Below are 23708 nucleotides of genomic sequence, written 5' to 3'. Positions count from 1 at the left end.
TCTCTTAATGGCCTCCTTCTGTCTTATTTTGTATTTCTCACTTGCTTCAGGGGCGGCTCCAGGCCCCAGCACGCCAAGCACATGATTGGGAGGCATGCCACGGGGGACGCTCTGCCGGTCGCTGGGAGGGCGGCAGGCAGGCTGCCTTTGGTGGCATGCCTGCGGAGGGTCCACTGGTCCCATGGCTCTGGTGGACCTCTCGCAGGTGTGCCTGCGGACGGTCTGCTGGTCCCGCGGCTTCGGTGGAGCCACGGGACCAGTGGACCCTCCACAGGCACACCTGTGGGAGGTCCACCGGAGCCATGGGACTGGCGACTGGCAGAGCGCCCCCCACAGCATGCCGCCGTGCTTGGGGTGGCGAAATGTGTAGACCCACCTTGCTTGCTTTCAATTCCTTCTGCCCCTTTTTTCCACTCCACTAGAGCGGCCTTGGTCAGCTTAATGTGAGGTATGGTTCCTTGCTTTGGTTTTCTCTTCATTCTTTAGTTCGTCTTTTAAAAATGCAGTCAGGGCCGATGAGCTCACCATGAGCAGAGAAGTGATCAAAACTCCACAGAACTTTGAACCCTAACTTGTACTCCTTCCCCAGGATATGATTTCTCTGTTTACGCATTCCTCATGACCCTCTTCAGATATCTGCCTTGACACGTCTCACCAACCTTCTAAAGATAACAGTCTCCTCTAAACAATGTCTCATAACATGTTCATGACTATTGTTTCCAATTAATTACATGGGCTAGTATCTCAGCATTACAAATGAGATGTTGTGCCTATGTTAATGGAATTGACAATTTACACTGCTAGATATAATCTTATTCTACCTATATGGACACGATCTCTTGGAGGCTGGCACATCGATAAGTTTTCAGACCACTTACAAGCTAAAATAATGAAAGCAACTAGACAGTAAAACATAAATCATACACTTCTGGTTTTAAACGAGGTGCATGGGAGAGCCTCTAAAAGATGACCAGAGAATTTTGGCTTCTCACTTATCTCCTGAGAAATCATAACCCAAAATAAAAACATCCAAAAGAGACACAAACAATGGCTACAGGAACAAAGCTCTAGTGCAAGACTAATTCCTATGACGAAAATTTCAGACAACCCTGCCTCATGCACAATGAATGTTAACTAGGGAAGGATGACAGGAAAAGATCACTGCCCAGAAAAGGAGGAGTCGGAAGAAAGGAAAAATCCATGCTTCAGGGAAGGACAAGGAGCATTAGGATGAGTCAGATAAAGCATGATGGGATAGGTTGGGATCTTTTTGTATAAATAGCCTCCATTTCTTCAGAGCCAAGGAACATTATTCCAAACAATAGGAGTTGCAATTAATGAGGTGGACAGAAGTACAACAGATAAAGCAAATGTGAACCCAGAGCAAAGATTCATTTCCAAATTTGTTTCTAACGAGGCAGCAGGATAAAACAGAATAAGCACTGAGAGTGTATTAGCTGACAGTTTATTTTTACCATTTACTGTTAAGGTAGCTGTGGTCTGCTGGTCTCCACACACACAGGTATAATCATCAGTATCCTTCACCTCCAGATTGTGGATCACCAGCTCTGCCATGGCACCTTCTTGTCTCATTTTGTATTTCTCACTTGCTTTGAGCACCTTGTGCCCTTTCTTCCACTCCACCTGAGCAGCTTTGGTCAGTTCACAGCACAGAGTGGCAGCTTCACCTTCCGTCACTTCCTTGTTCCTCAATTCTTCTTTGAAATGTGCAGGCAGAGCTGAGGACACAATAGACCAGATGTTAATACTTATGGAAGTATCCCTAGGGGCTGGGGTCAGCTGATGAAATGGAGGTGGAGGAAAATGAGAAAAATACACAAAATGAAAGCGCTTGAGAAAAACTGAAAGGAACTTCCTTTACTTTCTTCTCTTTGAGGAGTGAGTCGGCAATGCCCAGGAATTCTGACCCAAAGTATTGTCCCGTATAAAGAAACCAATAGTAGAGAGGATGGAAGAAGCAACAGAGAAATGGCAAATTAATATTAAGCTCATTACATGATTCCAGTGGCAGACAGTTTGAGTTTCAGGAGTGATACTAGAAAATTAGTATTCATATTAGTACTGAATATTGATAGGGTGGTTTTTTTACCGTGTACTGTTAAAGCAGCTGTTGTCTTCTGATCCCCAGACACACAGGTATAATCTCTAGCATCCTTCAGTTCTACATCATGGATAACCAACTCTGCAATGGCACCCTGCTGCCTCATTTTATATTTGTCACTTGTTTTGAGCACATTGTGCCCTATTTTCCACTCCACAGGAGCAGCTTTGCTTAGTTCACAGCGCAGAATGACTGATCCACCTTCTGTAACTTCCTCATTCTTTAGTTCTTGCTTGAAAAGTACAGGCAGGGCTGGGGAATATGAGGTAAGCAAACAATGCATTAAAACTGAAAAGTCTGTGGTAAGTGGCTAGGGTGACCAGGCAGCAAATGTGAAAAATCAGGATGAGGGGTGGGGAGTAATAGGAGCCTATATAAGAAAAAGACCCAAAAATCAGGACTGTCCTTACAAAATCGGGACATCTGGTCACCCTATAAGTGGCTAGTATCATGTTCTAATGCTGAAGCCTTTCACCTCTCATAATTTAGGATCAAATCTGGTTAGTTCTGGGATTTCATTCTGGCCATTCAGATTGTGGTCAATATCGTTACACCCCGGATAATAAAATTAATTTGACAATCACGGCACGGAGGAAGCTCAACATACAATGGATCAGCTTGGTTTGAGGTGGACTATAAAAAGTGTGTGAGGAAACATATATAATATGTGCCCTGCTCCACATCTACATTCAATCCAGCCAGTCTCCACATTGGATGATCATTAACACAGAATATTTTTTTTTAATTTACCATCTAAGTCATATGGAAACAGGAAGTTCTCCTTTTTCAGATATACAGAAATGAATAAGAGCCAAAGAGAATTAGGTGAATCTTCTGTGGAACAATCATGAGTTTCATAGGAACAAAGGGTAGAGTATTAAGCATTAATTTGGAATATATTATTTACCATTTACTATCAACGCAGCTGTGGTCTGCTGGTCGCCACACATGCATGTGTAATCTCCTGCATCCTGCAGACCTAGATCATGGATCTCCAGCTCAGCAGTGACACTGTCCTGCCTTATGCTGTATTTTTCACTCGCCTTGAGTATCTTGTGCCCTTTCTTCCACTCCACTGAAGCAGGCTTGTTCAGCTCACAGTGCAGAGTGGCGGTTTTGCCTTCTGTGACTTCCAAGTTCTTCAGTTCTTCTTTGAAAAGTGCAGGCAGAGCTGAGGATCACAGAATGGATGGACAGTGCATTAAACATTGTAAGTGCCAGATGGCTGGTGTGATTGGGGGAAAATGGAAAAAAAATTACATTGTAAGGAGAAAGCAAGAAAAACAGCATGAACAAAGGAAGCTAAGAACTCTTTGGGTTGCAATCAGCTTCCTTTCCTCACACTGTATTTCAGGACTATTAATGCACCCAGTAGAATTCCAAGGAATAAGACAAGCAATAAAGAGCAAAGTAACAAAAAATTATAAATACATATAAACAATTAACGACTAAAAAAAGAAAGCTCCAGACATAAATGCAGGCACAATGAATTGTAGATGGGGTGGTATGCAATTGAATTTTGATTTTTTGTTTTACCATGCACTATCAAGCCAGCAGTTGTCTTCTGGTCTCCACATACACAGGTATAATCTCCAGCATCCTTCAGTTCTACATCATGGATAACCAGTTTAACAACAGCACCCTCCTGTCTCATTTTGTATTTGTCACTCGCTTTGAGCAAACTGTCCCCTTTCATCCACTCTACTTGAGCGGCTTTGGTCAGTGCACAGCGCAGAGTGGCTGTACCACCTTCTCTAACTTCCTCGTTCTTCAGTTCTTCTTTGATGAGTGCCGGAAGAGCTGGAGGATGTAAAAGACAGAGCATTAAAATGGAGCTCTGAGCACAACCACCAGAGAATAGATGGAAGAAGGGGACATAGAAAACGTCATAGGCTGGAAGAAGGGGATAAAAGTAGAAAATGTCTTTGGGCGTGTGATGGGGTGGACTCCCCACACTGGCACTGCATAGCTGAATTGGGCCAGGTGGGACCAATCAGCCAATTAGGCTGCAATCTGGGAGGAAAGCCCTAATTAGGGGAAACTCACCTGTGTGGGAATGGGCGGGACTTATAGAAAGACAGGAACTTGGACGCAGAGGGGGCTGCAGGGAGGTAGTCTGCAGGGAGGTGTGTTGGGGGGGAGACAAATACCTGCTGGTTACTCCCTGGGAGGAAGGAGTTGAGAGGCTGGCAAACCCAGAGGAGTGAGGAGGGCCAGGAGGAAAGGAAGAGGTGCAGAGAAAGGCAGCAAGATGCAGGAAGGAATCACATCTTGGCTGCTGCTTAGAAGGTCCCTGAGCTGGAACCCGGAGTAGAGGGTGGGCTCGGGATCCCCTTACCAGCCACTGAGGGAGTGACACCTGGGGCAGAGAATGGGAGGACTGCCTGAGATTGCTGGCGAGCAGGGACTTTGATACACATCCCCAGAAGGGAAAACCACACAGTGACCTAGCCGGACAGCTGAGTCACAAAGCAGAGGCTGCAGTTCCTGGAGTCAGAGAGGGACCACAGAGGGAGAAACAGAGTGCACCCACAGGAAGAAGCATGGGCTGTGCAGAGCTAATCACCAGAACGGCCAAGAGAGAGACCCACCTATAGTGAGCAGAGCACCCATCACATGGCCTGATCCCACACTTATTCTGTAATGAGTGGTAACTGGATCAGGCTGTTAACACAGATATTGTATTATGGAGTTGGGGGTACCGGGGAGGGAGGTTCAACAAAAAACAAATGAATGACAATGACTCCTATATGCAATAAATATAATAAGGGAAAAAACACAGAAATGACAGATTACACAAGGACAGATGCTTGAAACCAGTGGATGAACCTGAAAATTATGAAAGTTATTAAAAAATTATGAACTTCATTATAAAACTTGTTATTACCATGTACTGCTAAGAGAGCTGTGCTCTGCTGATCTCCACACACACAGGTATAATCACCAGCATCATTGTCATCTAGATTGTGGATCTCCAGCTCTGCAGTGGTATCCTTCTGCCTCATTTTGTATTTGTCACTTGGCTTGAGCACCTTGTGTCCCTTCTTCCACTCCACTGGGGCAGCCTTGCTCAGCTCACATCGCAGAGTGGCTGCACCACCTTCTGTGGCTTCTTCATTTCTTAATTCTTCTTGGAAAAGTACCGGGAGGGCTGAGAAACAAAGAGTGAGGAAACATTCTCACAACCTCCAGGGATGATTAATAAATTAAAACGAGGTTGATGGTCACAAGCTTCTGTCCATGCCTAAACATTCTTCCACTCATTATGGAATTGGCCACCTCCTAAGTGGCTCAAGACTGGAAGAGAAAATGTCTTACTGGTCAGGATGATAATGGAAGGAGGAGAGTCAGGCAAGAACAGAGATTCAGGAACTCTGAATTCAGCTCCTGGTTTAAGCCCAGAATTTCTTTGTGACCTTGGACAAGTGCCTCATGGGCAGGACGATAATACTTCCCTACCTGATAGGGAGATTGTGCAGATAAACCTGAATAATGTCTCAGATACTGCAGTGATGTGGGCCAAATAAGTAGACAAATATGCAGGATATAGTTAGAATTGTAAGAAAGACTGCAGAGAACCAGCTCCTGCTTGCAGTGTTACTATCCTGAGCCCTTCAAATTGTCAGCCAAATGTTAACAAATTACAACCTAAGACCTCTTGTCTCATTTAAGAAATATAAAAATTCCAGCCCGACCTTCTCTCCTGGCTCATTCTGAAACAAGCAACACAAAAACAATGCAAGTAAGTGAAATCCTTCCAGCAGAAGTACAATGTAAGCATGTGTAAGCATGCACAGATTAGATGGGAAATAGAAAAACACACAGGGTGTTAAGGGCAAGTACAAGAAGTAGGGCTCCAGTGAGTTAGATGGAGATTGGGGGAAAAGAAGGAAAATTATTATAGAAGAGTCTGATTACAGTAAGATGACAATGGGAGCTCAGTGGCTGTCAGTATTGAGTTTTCCAAAGGGGACAGTAGAAAAATCACACAGTTAAAGAACAATGTATTTATTTTTTTTTACCGTGCACTGTCAAAGCTGCAGTTGTCTTCTGGTCTCCACATACACAGGTATAATCGCCGGAGTCCTTGATTTCTAAATCATGGATGACTAGTTCTGCAGTGGCACCTTCCTGCCTCATTGTATATTTGTCACTTGGTACGAGCGCCTTATGCTTCTTTTTCCATTCCACCGAAGCAATCTTGGTCAGCTGACAGCGCAAAGTGGCTCTCCCACCTTCCGTGGCTTCCTCATTGGTCATTTCTTCCTTGAAACGTGCAGGCAGAGCTGAGGAGTTCAGAATGGACAGAGTATATGAACAGTCACATTATGGCAACTACCTGGCACAGACTTTGAACACACTAACCCACAGGATTATCAAATTGTGATCCATCGACCACCAGTGGTCTGCAAATTTTTCCTGAAACAGAATTCATCAAACCGAGGACCACATAGTGGTGGGCTGTGGGGTTCGGAAAAGACTCTATCCTAAGGCAGATCACTCTTTTATAAGGTGCCCCATAGAACGAAACAGCTAGAGAACCATCCTCATCTTTCAGATCCACTTCAGGGCAGGGACTTCCTTTTTACTGTATTTGTAGCATGCCTAGAACAAATTATTCTAAACCTGACTGAAGTTTTTAGGAGCTAATGTAATACAAATAATAAACAAAATAATAGGGCCACAAATGAAACAGCACTGGCTGACATCTCACTTCTCATTTAGATGTGTCCTTGCAATATGTCTAGTTCAATATAACACGACTGTCAGTACCTCCCCAAGGAAATTCTTCTTCTTTCATACGGCTTGGGTAGGGAGCAATGATTACAAATTTATATCTAGATTTGATTGCCAGCACATGGCTGCACCAGTGAGCTGGTGAAAGTCCTTCAAGGCCGTGGCAAAAGAACAAAGGAGACATGATGTGCTCCATTGCTTATGTCTGGCGACCACAGTCGTATACAGGTGTTTGCCTCATTTTTCATTTAGAAAGAGTTTTAAAGAGCAAGACAACAACCTTCACATGGTGCTCCTGTTAAGTGTTGGTGGTTTTCGTGCTTTGTGCAAATTCACTAACATATCAATGTGGTCAACTAGCTGCTCGATGTCGTATTACTGACCTCCCCGTGAAAGTAGCAATGATTATATTTCCTCCCAAGGAAATGTAATAAGTATTCAGAATTCACAAGGAAATATTTCTATTATCATGGTGTTGGCTTTTATCATGATATTCCGCATTCTTGGAATGTAACATCATAACATTTATCGTGATAAAATTATTGTTACCGTTTTAACACCTACTATTGAACATGAAAATCAAAAGGAGTTGTAGTTGAAATTGAGGTGTATTTCCCAACTCTCTGTGGAAATTTCTGCAATGAGTGCATGACCAACATCTGGTCCAAACAATGCAAAAAGTCTATTTCTATTTCAGCTAAAATTTTGCTAAATTCATCAGCAATATTTAAGAAAATTACAGCACATAGATTTTAACTTTTTAGTTATACAGATTACATTATCGCAGGCTGAAAGCAGGGCTATAATCCAGTTGATGATACCATTATTTTTCACAGAACAGATAGTAGAAAATTATGCACTTAATTTGGGATATATTATTTACCATTCACTGTTAAGACAGCTGTGGTTTTTTGGTCTCCATACATGCATGTATAATCTCCAGCATCTGTCAGATCTAAATCATGGATCACTAACTCAGCAATGGTGCCTTCCTGTCTCATTCTAAATTTGTCGCTTGGTTTGAGCACTTTGGGCCCCTTCTTCCATTCCACGGGGGCAGCAACCTTGGTCAGCTCACAGTGCAGAATGGCTGCTTCACCTTCTCTGGCTTCCAGATTCTTCAATTCTTTTTTAAAACGTGGAGAAAGGACTGAGGAGCACAGGATGAACAGACTGTATTAAAATTCAAGAAATAACTGCAGCTGGGTGGCTCCAGTAGATTAGTGTATTAATCTTCAGTCTCTAGTAATTTGGGTTACAACGTACAGTTTCTAAGAACCAAATTAAAATGATTTCATGGGTCTCATTTGAGTCCCTGGTTCACATTTTTCCAGTACACTAAGTTCAGCACATTACGACCAAGCTGGCAGTCTGTTCTCTGAGACAGTCAAGCTCAGTGTTAGAACAGCTGTGGTGTAGCAGCTTAGGACTGAGAGTCATCATCTGACATATATAATAGAAGAAAGCTTGCCCTGAACTTTCAAGAAGGTACGCCTAGTCTGCTTGTGGTGTTATTAGGTTAGCATTTAAAACGTATCCAATGTACTACTTAAAATTGCAAGCTATTACGGGCCACTTGGTTTCCCACTCATCTTCTCTCAAGTTACCTATAAAAATAAATGAAATCTCAGTAATATGATTAAAGAAATGAATTAAGGGGAAAACTCAAACTGTTGCATGTAAAAGGAGCAAAAAAACCTCCATAATGTTATACCAAAGCCAAATAATGGAATTTAAGTGAAGAAAATTCACAGTGGTTGTTATAAATACAGTAGCAATATAAAATGACAGAGGATATCAAGATCAGTTTGTGATCCTAGTTGCAATCATAGATGACATTGTAGAAAATCCCATATTATTTTTTGTTTACCATGCACTGTCAAGGATGCAGTGGTTTTCTGGTCTCCACATACACAAGTATAATCTCCAGCATCCTGTTCCTCCAGGTCATGGATTGTCAGCTCAGCAATGGCATCCTTCTGTCTCATTTTATATTTGTCACTAGCTTTGAGCACCTTTTGATCCTTCATCCACTCCACTGGAGCAGCTTTGGTCAACTCACAGTGGAGAGTAGCTGTCCCACTTTCTGTGGCTTCCTCATTTTTGAGTTCTTTTTTGAATAGTGCAGGCAGGCCTGGGGGATGTAATAGGGACAGAAAGTGCATCAAAATCCATAAACTCAGACTTTAATTTACATCTTTGTTTTAAATTACTAGATCTTGATTTATGCAGTGTCGTTGTAGCTATGACGGTCCCAGGACATTAGAGAGAGAAGGTGAGTGACATAATACCTTCTATTGGACCAATTTCTGTAGTTGAGAAAAACATGCTTTCCATCTTACACAGAATCTCTCTCACCAACAGAAGTTGGCCCAATAAAAAATATTACCTCACCCACCTTGTCTCTTTATATATTGATTTAGCAGCCTAACCATACCTGTGGCATTAAGACACAACTTCTAGAACATGATAATTGTCAGTTCAGTATCAAAGATATCTTTCGTGAGAAGTATTCAAACCACCAGTAATAAGGTTTTTGATGGGCCTATAAACAACTATGCAGAAGATAGTTAGTGGGGAAAAGGAAGTGTGGGCTTGGCGTGAAAGAGAAGACTGCATTTGGGTTGGGAGAAAGAAGGAAGGAATAAAATGCAAGGAAAAAGGACAGGAGGTAGATGTGCTTCAAAGGTTAAACTAGATTTCAAAAGCATCTGAATGTTGAGACTTATCTAAACTGAACAGGACCTCTTAAGATTCACCCACTGATCGGCACTATACGTAAATTAACACTGCTGATAGCGTAATTAAGACTGTTTTGTATCACTCACCATCAGCGGTGCTGGATCAATTTTTATAGTGGGGGTGCTGATGATGGAAATCATGGAAACCATGTATTTGGTGTTTGTTATTACAATTTCAAGCCAGGGGGTGCAGCAATACCCTAATACCAGAACCACTGCTCACGACAGCAAAACTAACAATCAAATTGCCATTGGCACCCATCCAATTGGATGTTGTAATTTCATCATTAGCACATATCACTGTCACCCCCAAGAAATATTGGGAACCATTTAATCTCAAGAGTCTGATTTCTCCAAAAAGTCCATTAGCAAATAGAAGCCAAAATTTTCAAATATGGTTTCCTCAAGTTAGGCACTGAAATCCATTGACTTCAGTGAGAATAGTGAGTATTCAAATCCTCTGAAAATCAGGCCACTTTTATTTAGAAGCCTGAGTACATTCTTAGGGGCCTAGAAAATGTTGACTTTACTAAGTACAGATAAAGTTTTTACTCTGTAAAGACACAAAACGGATCTAGAAAAGGAAGGCATCTGTACCCTGCTTTAGTTCACAATAAGGAATACCATTTTAATACCAAGAGACAAGTTGAGGTGAAATAAAATACAGACCAGCAATACAGAAACAAAAAAAGGAAAGGTGAAAAGTAACTCTAAAACAGGTCAGGAAGGGAATTTCCAAAGGAGTGAAACTCTCTGGAATATCTCTCTTGTAAGGTGGAATTTTTGTTTACCATGGACTGTCAAGACAGCAGAGGTCTTCTGGTCTCCACACACACAGGTATAATCATCTGTATCTTCTACATCCAGGTCACGGATCAACAGCTCTGCAATGGCACCTTCCTGTCGCATTCTGTACTTTTCACTGGGTTTGAGTGGTTTTTGCCCCTTCTTCCACTCCACGAGGACAGGGGCTTTGCTCAGCTCACAGTGCAGAGTGGCTGTTGCACCTTCTGAGGCTTCCTTATTCTTCAATCCCTCTTTGAAAAATGCAGGCAGGACTGAAGGACAGCAATAAGGACAATTGGATTTAAAAATCAGAGAAGTCAAAACTAAATGTTACCCTCATTTTTCAGTTAATTCCTCCTTAGTTATCAGAACCAGACCATTAAGTGTCATTAGACCAGCTTCACTGCTCTCAAATAATCAGTATGAGAAAAAAATAGATAATCAGATAACCCCTATCCCCAGAAATGCACTCAGTATTTGTAGAAAGGAGCAGAAGCCTCACACATTATCATCACAAATCATTACAGAAGGAAGTGGACAAAAGGATCAGAAGAGCAGGTCAGAAAACCATGTTTTTCCCTGTGAAATTTCAAATGAAAAAATTTTCATTCAAAACTTTTTAGTTGAAACATTTTGGTTTTTCCATGAGAAGTTTCAAAATGAATTTTTTCTTGTTTCAACTTGAGATTTCTACACAAAATGAAATGCCATTCTAAGTCAAAACAAAATAAAGTCTCATTTTGAAATGTTAATTTAAAAGGGAAATTTTAGCAATATCCTGAAGGAAACAAATTTTTTTTTTACCTGATTTGACCTTTTTCCTCATAAAAATAAATGTCTGTTTCAGCAAAACTATATTTTTCAGCGGGAAAACTTTCCACATGAAAAGTTTTGACTTTATTTGTGAGAGCATGGGAACTCTACAGCAATGCCCTCTACATACAGGACTGTATGTAATCACTTTTCTGTCTCAAAGTAGGGGCACAGGGAAAGAATCAATGTTTCTTAAGGACGGAATGGGATGTAACTTTTCAGTTTGTTGTAAGGCCTAAATATTACTCAGGCTACAGTTCTTTCTAAGCTAACAGCTTATTGGGAGCATGAGTAGAACAATAACTCCAACAAAGAAACCTCCAGTGAAGAAACAATGGCCTAGAAACAGAAAGGCAGCAGCAGTTCTAGCTATGCAGGGTCCCATTCTTATGGGTTTGTCCGATTCTTGTCTATTCTCACTGTTTTTGCGTGTCTGTAATAGTTTGTTCCAAACCTGACTGAAGTCAATGAGCAGCTTTTCATTGACTTCAATAAGCTTTGAATCAGGACCTTTGTGAGGAATGAAAAAGGTCTGTAGGTTACATCGGGAAAGGAGTGTGTCTATCCAAAGCAATGGAGGGAAAAAAAATTATTTTGCTTCTTCTTTTACCATTTACAGTTACAGACGCCATAGTCTGTTGGTCTCCACACATACAGGTATAATTTCCAGCATCTGTCACTTCTAGGTCTTGGATTATCAATTCAACAACACCACCTTCCCGTCTCATTTTATACTTGTCGCTCAGTTTGAGGGTCTTGTGTCCCTTCTTCCACTCCACGATAGGAGCAACCTTGTTTAGCTCGCAGTGCAGAATGGCACTTTCGCCTTCTGTAGCTTCTTGATTCTTCAGTTCTTTGGTGAAAAGTGTAGGCAGAACTGCAGAATGAATGTGATATGGACAGAAGGGTATCAGAGCGGAGAAACTCAGAACTACGAATGCTCTCCTCTGTTAGTTACCTAAGTCAATGTTGTCACTGTTGCCCCAAAGACTGAATTTTTTTAAAAGGTCTCAGTTGGGCTTTTGATTTTGTGCCCTCAATTGTGGAGGTTTATTTTATAGCATTTCAACATCTATCAATCTGATTTGTTGATAAAAATCAGGTGATTATATATCAAAATGCTGCATAACCGTTAGTATTTGTCTCAGCAAAATCACAGGCGTACAATCAGAGGCCACTTTTCAATATCAGGCCCAAAATGTTTTCCCTTAACATAAGTAATATCCATGCAGACTAGTATCTGGTTTATAACAGTGTTTGTGTTCTCTCTAAAACAGAACTCTTTAGAAGGGAACGTAACTAGAAACCATGGTGTCAACTTTTTGCAGAGCTAAAATATTTTAGAGGGGCCAAGAAAGAGTTCAAAATAAGTGATAGAATCTACAACAGCATAAAAAAATTATCATTTTCACTAAACTATCCTCTGTGTAATGGCATAAGATAATCATCATAATCTGGTCACCTTAAAAACACAGACCCAACATTCCAAGTAATTTGAAGTGAGATAATATAGTCCCATTTTGTAACCTGATCCCTAAGAAAAAACTTTCAAACAACCACATATACAGACCAAAAGACTAGACTGAATTTGAATTTGAGTTGGAGAAAAGAAACATTTAGTTGTCTCTACTACCTTTGATATTTTTACATATAATGCCTATGAATGCAATTACGTGCAGCTCTCAAGGGGAGGAAAGAGAGGGAGAAGGCAAAGAAAGAAAAAGAAATTAAATACACAGGGATACCGTGGGCGGAATGAAGGTGAGGATAAAACATTATATTGGAAAAGGAATCTGAAAAGGGAGGAAATTATAGAGTTATATTGTTTTATCTGGGATATATGTTGCGTGTTTCTTTTTACCATTCACTGTCAAGGTAGCTGTAGTCTGCTGTTCTCCACACACACAGGTGTAATCTCCAGCATCCGTCAAATCCAGATCATGGATCAACAGTTCAGCAAAGGGACCCTCCTGGCTTATTTTGAATTTTTCACTTGGTCTGAGTGCCTTTTGTCCCTTCTTCCACTCCACTGGGGCGGGCTTGCTCAATTTACAGTGCAGAGTGACTGTCCCACCCTCTGAAACTTCCTTGTTATTCAGTTTTTCTTGGAAAAGTGCAGGCAAGGCTGAAGAACACAATATAGACAGAGACCGTATCAGAACCAGAATTCAGTGAGTAGGGTTTTTTTTGTGGGACATCAGATTGTGATAACACATTTTTTTCCAATCACACATTTCAAAGCCCTAAAAGAAGGAAATTACGCAAAATATAAAGTTAAATACATGTGCATCATTCCTAGAATGGAGACAGCTTGCAGCAATAAAGATGAGAATAAGTTGTGCAAATAAAAGGAAAAGAAATGAGGAAACATAACTGGACTGTGGCAAACCAATACCACACGGGGAGTGTTCTTTATCAAGGTGACCCAGTGTCACCACAAAGATGAGGATATGAGTCCTCTTTCCAAAACTGCACTGAACAAGGGATCAGAGGAGCTGCCATGGATCAGTGTGAATGCTGAATGCCAACCTCTTGAGTTCCACAGAGGAGATAAATATAAAACAACCTATTTAATTTTGGGCACATTTACCATTCACTGTTAGAGCAGCTGTTGTCTTCTGGTCACCACACAAGCAAGTGTAATCTCCTGCATCCGCCAAATCTAGGTCTTGGATAATCAACTCAGCAAAGCGGCCTTCCTGCCTCATTCTGTATTTGCCACTTGGTTTCAGCACCTTTTGATCCTTCATCCACTCAACTGACTCAACAGCCTTGGTCAGCTCACAGTGCAGTGTGGCTGTTCCACTCTCAGTGACTTCCTCGTTCTTCAGTTCCTTTTTGAAACGTACGGGTAGGGCTGAGGGAGGCAGAACGAACAAATATTTCATCCAAATGCCACAAACTCGGAACTACAAAGTGTTTTCCTTGGGCGACGACTGAACCATAATTTTTTTTTTTTTAACTCCATGGGCCTCATCACAACACTTTTACACCAAGCATGATCTGACATTTGTCTAGCTGGAAACAATAGCTTTCAGGTGGATTGTTCTCTGGGAATCAAAGTCCCCAGTAAAGCAAGACTTTTGTGAAAGACAACAGAGGAGGTGATTGACTGTACTATCATGGAAGTGATTGACTGTACTTAATCCCCTCAACAGAGAGGTTGATAATTGCTCAAGGGGTCTCATGCGTCAATACTAATTCAGTAAAATATACGTGCATGACTTTATATTGCACACACATGCACTGAATTCTGTCAGAGTAGAGGACAAATGGACATAGGATCCACAGCACGATGTGCAAAAAAGAACAAAGAGAAGGACACAGGTAAATGTTGTTAGGAAATAGTAAAAGGGGTGGGGGAACTCTCAGGAGGGTCATTTTTCTATGACTTTTTACCATTCACTCTCAAGGCTGCTGTGGTTTTTTGATCTCCAAATACACATGTGTAATCTCCAGCATCCTTCAGATCTACATCGTGGATGACCAGCTCAGCAATGGTGCCTTCTTGTCTCATTCTGTATTTGCCACTTGGCCTGAGCCCCTTGGGCCCCTTCTTCCACTCCACTGGAGCAGCTTTGCTCAGCTCACAGCGCAGTGTGGCTGTTCCACCTTCTGTGGCTTCCAAGTTCTTCAGTTCTTCTTTGATGAGTGCAGGCAGGGCTGAAGAAGGAAGCATGCATTTATATGACGTGCATCAACATAATATGGTTGCACTGTACATGGCATAGTAGACTGAGACAAGGAACAGTTTCATGACTCTCTTTCAGCGCCATGACTTTATAAGGATACTGAAGGTGGTGGTTTCTCCTTCCTTAGAGGTTTTTAAGATCAGGCTTGACAAAGCCCTAGCTAGGATGATTTAGTTGGGGATTGGTCCTGCTTTGAGCAGAGGGTTGGACTAGATGACCTCCTGAGGTCCCTTCCAACCCTGAGAGTCTATGATTCTATGACAAGGACGGCATGGGTGAAAGGCTACATAAAAGGGGAAAGTGAGCTGGCACTTAAGGAAAAGCCTGGATAAATGGAGGGGTCTGTCTCCAGAGCTGATAAATTAGCATGTACATTAGCACACAATTCATTTTTTGAGGGGGGAAAAAGAATTAAACACAATTTAAAATAATGGTTGCCAAGCAGTTACTCTGCCAAAGAACCTGCTTTTTAACTCCCTGCAAAAAAATTGTTCTTTAAAATCAGACATTTTGCCCCACAAGGCCTTTCAGCTGGATTGTCAAGTTCGGACAAGTGCCTTACTCCCGAGCAGAAAAGAAGTTTTACTGCAATAATTATTTCAAAGACATTGGCAGATATTATGTAGACAATAAAAGGTCATTTGGCTGATATTTCTTGATAGGAGGGTTACCTAGAGAACACAACAGAAAATCAGGACCAGCCTGGGTTTCCTCTCCCTTAGACCCCCCCCCCACCCCACCTCTGGATCCAGAACTGTGCAGCGGAGGCCCCCTGCCCTGGGGCCACTAAGACCCATGCAGTGGCCCTCTTCCCTCTAGCCATGTGGCTCTGGGGAGAGAAATTGCAGGGAGGAGCCAGCCAAAGACTCAACCTGTTAGGACTCTTAGGAGCCTCCGCAGAAGCTGTTTAAGCCGAGGACTTTGAACACTGGCAATGTCATCAGAATACTTTTTACAGGTTTGACTGGACATTTTCTGCCTTGCGCTGACTGGCGGTTTGCTCTAGCCCTCTCTCATGGACTCCTCACCTCAGCATTACGCCACATCTGCTCCTCATACTCTCCTCCTTCCTTCCTTGCCCAACCATCCCCTTCCCTTCAATGTTCCGTCTCCCTTCCTTGTCTTTGTATTTTAATGCTGCCAACTAATCTCTCACATCCCTCCCAAAAAATCATGAAACTAACAGTGTTTGCCACTGATTGCTCTGCTTACGTATTATGTCCTTACTCCCAACACATCATCAGTCCTCTCTATGTAGACTATCAGCTCTTTGGGGCAGGGATTATCTGCCCCTCTGTGTTCATTCAGCAGCTTGCATAATGGTGCCCATTTTAGCCAGTCGCTAGGCACTACCATAATAAACATGATTAATAACAACAACAGAAAGCGATGAAAACTTCTACCGTGGATTTTGACTTGAGCAGTCGTCTGCTGGTCTCCAGTATCACAAGTGTATCTTCCAGCATCCTCCAGCTCTGCATTGTGAATGAGCAGCTCTGCCACACAACCCTTCTGCTTCAGCTCATATTTGACACTCTCCTGGAGTATGGCTCCTCCCTTCTTCCACACCACTCGGGCATCGGGTTTAGTGATCTCACAGCGCAAAGCTACAGTGCTCCCCTCTTCCATTTCTGTGTTCTGCAAGTTTTGTTTAAAAAGGACTGGCAGAGCTAAAATATACAACCAGAGATAATCAATATTGTATACAGACCATCTCCACCACGCCCATATGACAATGCTCTGATATAGTCTACCCTTTCAACCCCCGTCAAGAAAGATGGCCAGTATGGAACACGTGCAAATTCTTTACAATTGTATAAAACAAACAAAAGGAAGAACTTCTTTGCACAATGCACAGTTAAGCCGTGGAACTCATTGCCAGGGGATGTTGTGAAGGCCAAAAGTATATCTGGGTTCAAACAAGAAATAGATAAGTTCGATGAGGATAGTTCCATCAATGGCTATTAGCCAAGATGGTCACGGATGTACCTCTACGCTCTAAACGTCCCTACATTTCCAAATGCCAGAAGCTGGGACTGGACAAAAGGGGTAGATCACCCACATTACCTTAGTGCAGGGTTAGGCAACCTATGGCATGGGTGCCGAAGTCGGCACGCAAGCTGATTTTCAGTGGCACTCACACTGCCTGGATCCTGGCCACCGGTTCAGAGGGCTCTGCATTTTAATTTAATTTTAAATGAAGCTTCTTACACATTTTGAAAACCTTATTTACTTTACATACAACAATAGTTTAGTTATATATTATAAACTTATAGAAAGAGACCTTCTAAAAACGTTAAAATGTATTACTGGCACACGAAACCTTAAATTAGACTGAATAAATGAAGACTCGGCACAGCACTTCTGAAAGGTTGCTGACCCCTGCTTTAGTGTAATGTGAAATTGCACTAAAGCAACACAGATATTACTGAGTACACATATTACTGTTAAACCTTAACTATGGACTCATAACTGGCCCCTCTATAATAAAGAACTGCTGTTAAAATATAGCACATGTATTAAGCACTACATAACTAAAATAAATTGAGATCTACCAGCTCTGCCTACCATTTACTTTCACCCGAGCAGTTGTCTTTTGTTCTCCAGTGCTGCAGGTATAGTCTCCAGCATCTATTGATTTGGCATCTTGAATAATGAGCTCTGCAACTGTGCCATGTTGCTTTAACTCATATTTGTCACTGGGTTGTAGAACTGTATCGCCCTTTGTCCATTTCACTGGGATGTCAGGTTTGCTAAGCTCACAGGTCAGTTTGACTTGACTTCCTTCTTTAGCCTCCTCATTCTGGAGTTCTCGTTTGAAAAGAACTGGCAGAGCTAAAAATGTAGAATTGCAGACTGTGACCATTCAAGAAAACAAGAGTGCCTGGAAATCGCTTTTCCCCTTTTTGCTTCATCCCATACGAGCCCTTTCACGTAAGATATAGAATCACAGAACACCAGGATGAAAAATTGCTTAGATTCTAATAATCCATCTCCAGCTGTCAGTGCAGTATATTATTAATAACACCACAAATGTTATATAAATGGTTTAAACACTTAATAGCATGAGATCTCTATAGCATGTGGGGACTCTCTAAGGGCCCAATCATGAGAGAAACTGGACATCTTCGACTCCCCTATATCGTTATTTCCATGCCTGCTTCATGCTGTGAACTACTGAATACACAGATGAGGGGAACTGTTTCACACCATTTTTGTCACTGCAGTTAGCTAAAGGTATCCTTTTTCTAGCACTACATTTTGCAGATGTCAGTCAGGGATGTGAGAAGTTGGACTACACTCCAGAAAGGTATTCAGGGCTAGCCCATTGCCATACAAAGAAGAGAACTAGCGAGGTAAAATAATACATTCAGAAAGAGAACACAAGGATAGGACAAACAGCATGACAAACAGTAGCGGACACATTAGTTTTCCCAGTCAAGGATCCCTTCTCCTTATAGGAAGCCAGACACATTTTTATCAGACATGAAGATGTACTAACTTAGCAAACACTGCAAAGCATACACAGAGAGAAAGCTGAGCAGATAGATAAAAGATTCCCATGGAAGATTCCTACACAGGCTCTGTCAGAGAGAGTGATTTCAGACTGCAAAGTGAATTAGTGAAGAGTAGGTGGCATCCAACATTTTTGGTAGTGTTGACTGTGGAAGAGGTGAGGTTTCTTGCTTCAGACAAGTTACAGTAGAAAGTGCTGTTGCTTCATGGTCTCTGTTTTCACAAACGTGTTCACTACTGTCTTCTAGCACAAGGTTATGAATGTGCAGCTCAGCACTTACACTTTCTGATTCATCACACACTAGTTGCTTGGCTGAAGAATGACAGCTCCTTTCCTCCATTCCATTTTCAGCCCTACTTCAGCACACTCACATCTTTCAAGTGGCACTGCCTTTATCTACCACTTCATCATTCTGGAACTCTTGAGTGAGCTTCCTGGGTTCATAGCTAGAAGGGTCATGGCAATACAATGTGTTATAACATGTGTCCTTATCCCGGGGGTCATCTACATCTACTGTTCCACAGGGAATCTTTTGAATCTATTTGCTTAAATCCTTTAATCCTCAAGAGGATAAATTTCAAATCGATTGTAGCTACTATGTAACATAAAACAATGCATTTATTTTCTAGATAAAAATATACTCTCCCCCCAGCTGTCAGAGTGAGTTCCTGTTGAAACCAATGGGAGTGTTTCTATTGTCTTTAATGGGAGTTGGATCAGTCCCTAGTGTGGTAGAAAAGCATAACGAACAAATCAAGATGAATGACAACCACAAAGCTTTCCTTCATCACATTGTTAAAATAGTCCTTCCTTCCATTTTTAGGGCAAAATCCTGCTCTCCAGAACTCAGTTCTAAATGGTGCTCCTCCCACGTACATGGAGGACTCAGTAACATTCACAGGAGATGAACACACATAAGGAAACTGACTGAAAATCCATGTGCATAACTGAGAAGGGTATTTTCCTTTCAGCTCAGTAAACTACACCCAGCCCCGGCCCGTCTTTCCTTGCACTCTGAAGCTCATTTCAATCTCAGAACAAATGTTTTGTCTATTTTACACTTTGTCACCTGTCTGGAGGCTGTCCAGCTGAGTTAGTCAGAACGTATCCTGCATTACAGTGTGAAGAGATGGAGTTAATTGTCAGTTCAGTTGCAGCCAGGTGTTAAATTGTTATTTTGACCTTTATGTTAGGCAGCATCACTCCAAACTTCCTTACCCTTGACAGTGACAACTGCACTACTTTTAGCTGTTCCAGCCTCACACTCATATCGGCCACTGTCTCTATTGTCTGTCCCATGAATGACAAGCGTGGCTTCAAATCCCGACCGGCTGATTTTATACTTAGAGGAGTTTCTAAGGGTCTTCCCATCTTTGCACCACTTTACCGGGCTGTCTGATTGGGAGGTTTCACAGTGAAGAAAGGCATCCTCTCCCTCCATGACTTCGGCATCAACAAGCTCCTTTGTAATGATGCAAGGCTTCTCTAGAATCACATAAAACTTGTCTGAGATTTTCAGAGGGAGGGGAGCAGCACATTCCTTACATGGGATTATTTATACCAAAGATCTGGTTCAATATTCTGCAACGTCATTATCGGAAAAGAACAATTTGGGGATGGGAGGCATTAAGCCCTCACCGTGAGGCTTTCTACCCCTAGACCTGGTTTTGAAAATGCCTGGTACAGTATAGCAAAATCCAGGGGGCAAATGTCTCTGTGGAAGAATATGAATCAGAGATAAGTCACGTACGACAGGCATGGTTTAACATAAACTAGGGAGAAGTATGAATTTCACTAGCTCAGGAAAATTCCCCTAGATCTCCTTCAATATGAACAATGCACAACTTGATGCTTCTGCCTAAACAATAAGCGTACATGTGCACAGTGAGAAAACTGATCCGACATGAAGAGCATGGCAATGCAAATTGGTCAGAACCAATCAACTGTTGACTTTTGGCTTCTCAGTGGTTTTTAAAGAAGTGAATCGGAAACTGGTTTTTGCCAGCAGATCGTCACACGTTTTTGCAACTTACATGCCAGTGTTTTTCTAGTAAATGCGGCTTTTTTTTTTTTTTTGCTTTCTGAAAACAGCTGCTCATTCTGCAGAACAATGTCAATGTTATAAAATGGTGCAAAGTTTCACCCTTCCAAAACTATTCATGTGATTCTTCAAAAAGTGTTCAATTTGATGCAGCAGAAATCAAGTATTTTACTCAGCTCTGCATACTGAAGAATTATTTTATGACTCCAAGAGGTACACAGGATGGATCCTGAATTCATTACATTCAGGTCATGTGACCTCATTGACACTCTCCACTTGCCTCTCTCTCCCTTGTTCCTCAATACTGACTTCTCTAACTAAAGAACTCACATCACAGAACCTAATTTATATCTTTTACTGCTCTCTCTCCACCTGCACACATATACCACTACCCAGTGCTGGCCTGTAATCTCTTTATCCTTTCCTGCAGCCTTTATGCTTGAATTACCTTTAACAACCAAACTGGCAGATGTTTTCTTATCACCAGCTTCAAAGGTAATGACCCCCGAATCCTTCAGTGACAGTTTTTTCAAGGTTAGCAAGTGATAGCCTCCAGGCTGAGACTGGATGTCATTAAGTTCATTGGTATGAAGTGGGGTTTTATCCAAAAACCACTGCACATTGCTATATTCTACCGGAGAGATTCTGCATTTGAACATGGCAGATTCTCCTTCTACCACATCAACATCTTCCAGATCTTCAGTTATTAGTATTTTCTGGCCTGAAAGGAACACAGACATATCAATTGCTGGACTCCTTAGCTTCTATCCCTGTGTTCAGATAAAGGCAAAGGAGAATGCCAATGACGTGACCTCGAACACGAGTGCTTTTGTGAAAGGAACACGAATCTTGGTACCAAAGGTTTAAATACAATTCCATTGTTATTGATCAAAGAATTAAAAAAAAAAATATTTACAAGACATACCAGAACAGGATGAAGACAAATTCAGGACACTAAGCTACATGCCATTGATTTGTAAAGATTCCAGTACACACTCAGGGGAAAATTACAATTCTAATATTTTAATCTCCCTAGAATATCAGAAATGAAATCCAGTACATAGACCTGAGAAAAGAACGAGGCCCTTGATATGCCATGTGTTCTGGACATCTAGGTTCATTGAATGGATGTTCCCAAAACATCTTGATTTATCGTATTTTGCTAGACCACATACAATTTTCTTCTTTAGCGGTGCTACTAGCCAGATTCCAACTTCTCTATAAACAGCCAAATGACAAACACACTGATGAATGGAGATTTAAATTGGGAACTATGTTAGTAATTTATCTGTCAAAGGAAAATCAAGAAGCAGTCCTGTAAATCAGTCTAAAAGCAAGAAAAAAAGATTATCTGTACATAAAGATATTCCTGATGTCACTGTGAATTACAACACAAATTCAGGAAGTGTTACTGAACCACAAAAACTAAGGTACTCCCACAGTTTTCATGGACTAAGCTTGTTCCACATTTTCAGTCCTATATTTGAGTTTAATAACATTGTTCTTTCTAGCAGTTAAATCAAATATTTTATAGGTCAGCAAAGTTGTTTAAAGTCAGCATTAGAAATCTTTCACACTATACAATAGACACTGTATGACATCTTATGCAAGACCCTGTGTCATCTCTATTTTAGGACAAATTGCTGCTTTTGGAAAGCTAGAGAGTTGCACACTGTTTCTTTTGTAAGATGAACTGGCAGATACTGGGAGGGGCAAGACTGCTGTGTCTATCTGGAGGTTGGACTAGATGACCTCCTGAGGTCCCTTCCAACCCTGATATTCTATGATTCTATGATCCCTGAATCCATAGCAATTTTACAAGACACTACCATGGAACCTAAAATTGTATTGGTAAATCATCTAAGCTGCTCCTCTTCTTCTCTTCTGTTGTTTTATCAGTTTTGTTTCAATAACAATTTCCCCTTGACAGAGTCCTTTTGGTGCTGCAATCAGAGTACCGTGAGCTCCTCTGTACAACGTGACATCAGAGGTAACTCAACCAGTTGCCATTCACTCCCTCCAATAACTTTAACCCTAACTTGAAAACCCTAATCCTGCTGCTTGCCTCAGGCATCTTTCCCATTGACAGTGCTTATCTGGTGCTGAGGACGAGGAATTCCTTTTCCTGCCCCACCAAATGGGCACCGTTTAGATTAACTAAAACAGTTTTGACTGTGCAAAGGTACATAATCTTGCCTGAGGCAGGTGTAGGGCGGAGGGAGTCACAGTGCAAATCCGCAGCCTCACCCTGCCTCAGTCAATATAGTTCCAGATCTGAAACAGCCCCTGCTATTCCAGTCCTGAACCCCTGAATGGGGGCAGGGGTCCCGGGGTGGAAGTCCGGAAGGAGGAGGGGGTTGAATGGGGCACTGGGGGGGCAGTCAGGGGCAGGGGTTCCAGAGGCAGTCAGGGAGGAGGGGTGGTGGGATGGGGCAGGGATCCCAGGAGGCAGTCAGGAATGAGAGAGGGAGTCCGGGGTGATTAGGGGATAGGGAGGGGTGGATGGGGCAGCGGTCCCAGGGGGGCCATCAGGGGACAGGGAATAGGGGGAGTTGTATGGGACAGGAGTTTCGGGGGAGCCGTCAAGGGGAGAGAAGCGGGGGGGGGGTCAGATGGGGAGGGCAGGGCCACACCTGGCTGTCTTGGGAGGCACAGCCTCCCCTAACTGGCCCTCTATACAATTTCGGAAACTCAATGTGGCTCTCAGACCTAAAAGTTTGCCCGCCCGGTTCTAGGCTGTAATCTGATTGGCATTCCTTAACTCACTCTGCTCAGCTGCCAGTAAGTCGAGCTCAGCATTATAACACACACACTTCCTGCCATCTGACAGTCGTGCGGTACTTGGTCATGCATTCAAGCCGTCCATACCTTGCACGATTAGCTTGGCTCGAGACTGGGCCTCGCCAATGTCGCAGGTGTACGTGTCACTGTCGCTTTTTTCTAAGGCATTAATAATGAGCTGCAGGATGTTCCCTTTCTGGATGATCTCATATTTCTTGCCTGTCTTGAGCTCAACCATCCCTTTCCGCCAGGTGACTGTGGGTGCGGCTTTCTCAGTCTGACACATAAAAACAGCGACTCCTTTTTCATCAGCTTTCAGATCTGAAAGCTCCTTCACAAAGCGATTGGGTTTTTCTGAGGAAAGTGACAACAAATGGTTAGCCCAACATAGACCTCAAGTACATCAAAAACACACTGGACCTAAGTCTCCGCTGCTTTGTGATCATGTACAGCTGTCCAAAGTGAGATTGGATCAGAA

General features: G+C 42.2%; 1 protein-coding gene across 23 annotated transcripts in view; it reads right to left on the bottom strand.

Annotated features, from left to right (window-relative positions):
- OBSCN (obscurin, cytoskeletal calmodulin and titin-interacting RhoGEF) overlaps positions 1–23708 on the bottom strand; it is a 305008-nt gene that overhangs the window by 150880 nt on the left and 130420 nt on the right. For 18 of the 23 annotated variants that reach the window (XM_030549887.1, XM_030549891.1, XM_030549889.1 and 15 more), the window contains 18 exons: positions 23318–23584; positions 20898–21170; positions 19627–19893; positions 17460–17726; positions 16295–16561; positions 14599–14862; positions 13790–14056; positions 13061–13324; positions 11810–12076; positions 10392–10658; positions 8730–8993; positions 7743–8009; positions 6145–6408; positions 5010–5273; positions 3659–3922; positions 3030–3293; positions 2111–2374; positions 1476–1739 (listed from right to left, as the gene is read on the bottom strand). In XM_030549887.1, coding sequence (XP_030405747.1) covers positions 1476–1739; positions 2111–2374; positions 3030–3293; positions 3659–3922; positions 5010–5273; positions 6145–6408; positions 7743–8009; positions 8730–8993; positions 10392–10658; positions 11810–12076; positions 13061–13324; positions 13790–14056; positions 14599–14862; positions 16295–16561; positions 17460–17726; positions 19627–19893; positions 20898–21170; positions 23318–23584 — 4785 coding nt within the window. The remainder of the gene's footprint in view (positions 1–1475; positions 1740–2110; positions 2375–3029; positions 3294–3658; positions 3923–5009; positions 5274–6144; positions 6409–7742; positions 8010–8729; positions 8994–10391; positions 10659–11809; positions 12077–13060; positions 13325–13789; positions 14057–14598; positions 14863–16294; positions 16562–17459; positions 17727–19626; positions 19894–20897; positions 21171–23317; positions 23585–23708) is intronic. The other 5 variants (XM_030549895.1, XM_030549911.1, XM_030549894.1 and 2 more) reach the window with 4 other exon arrangements.

The sequence above is a fragment of the Gopherus evgoodei genome, chromosome 2 (assembly GCF_007399415.2).
Source record: "Gopherus evgoodei ecotype Sinaloan lineage chromosome 2, rGopEvg1_v1.p, whole genome shotgun sequence".
In the NCBI taxonomy this organism is placed as follows: Eukaryota; Metazoa; Chordata; order Testudines; family Testudinidae; genus Gopherus; species Gopherus evgoodei.
This window is presented reverse-complemented; position numbering and strand designations above follow the sequence as displayed.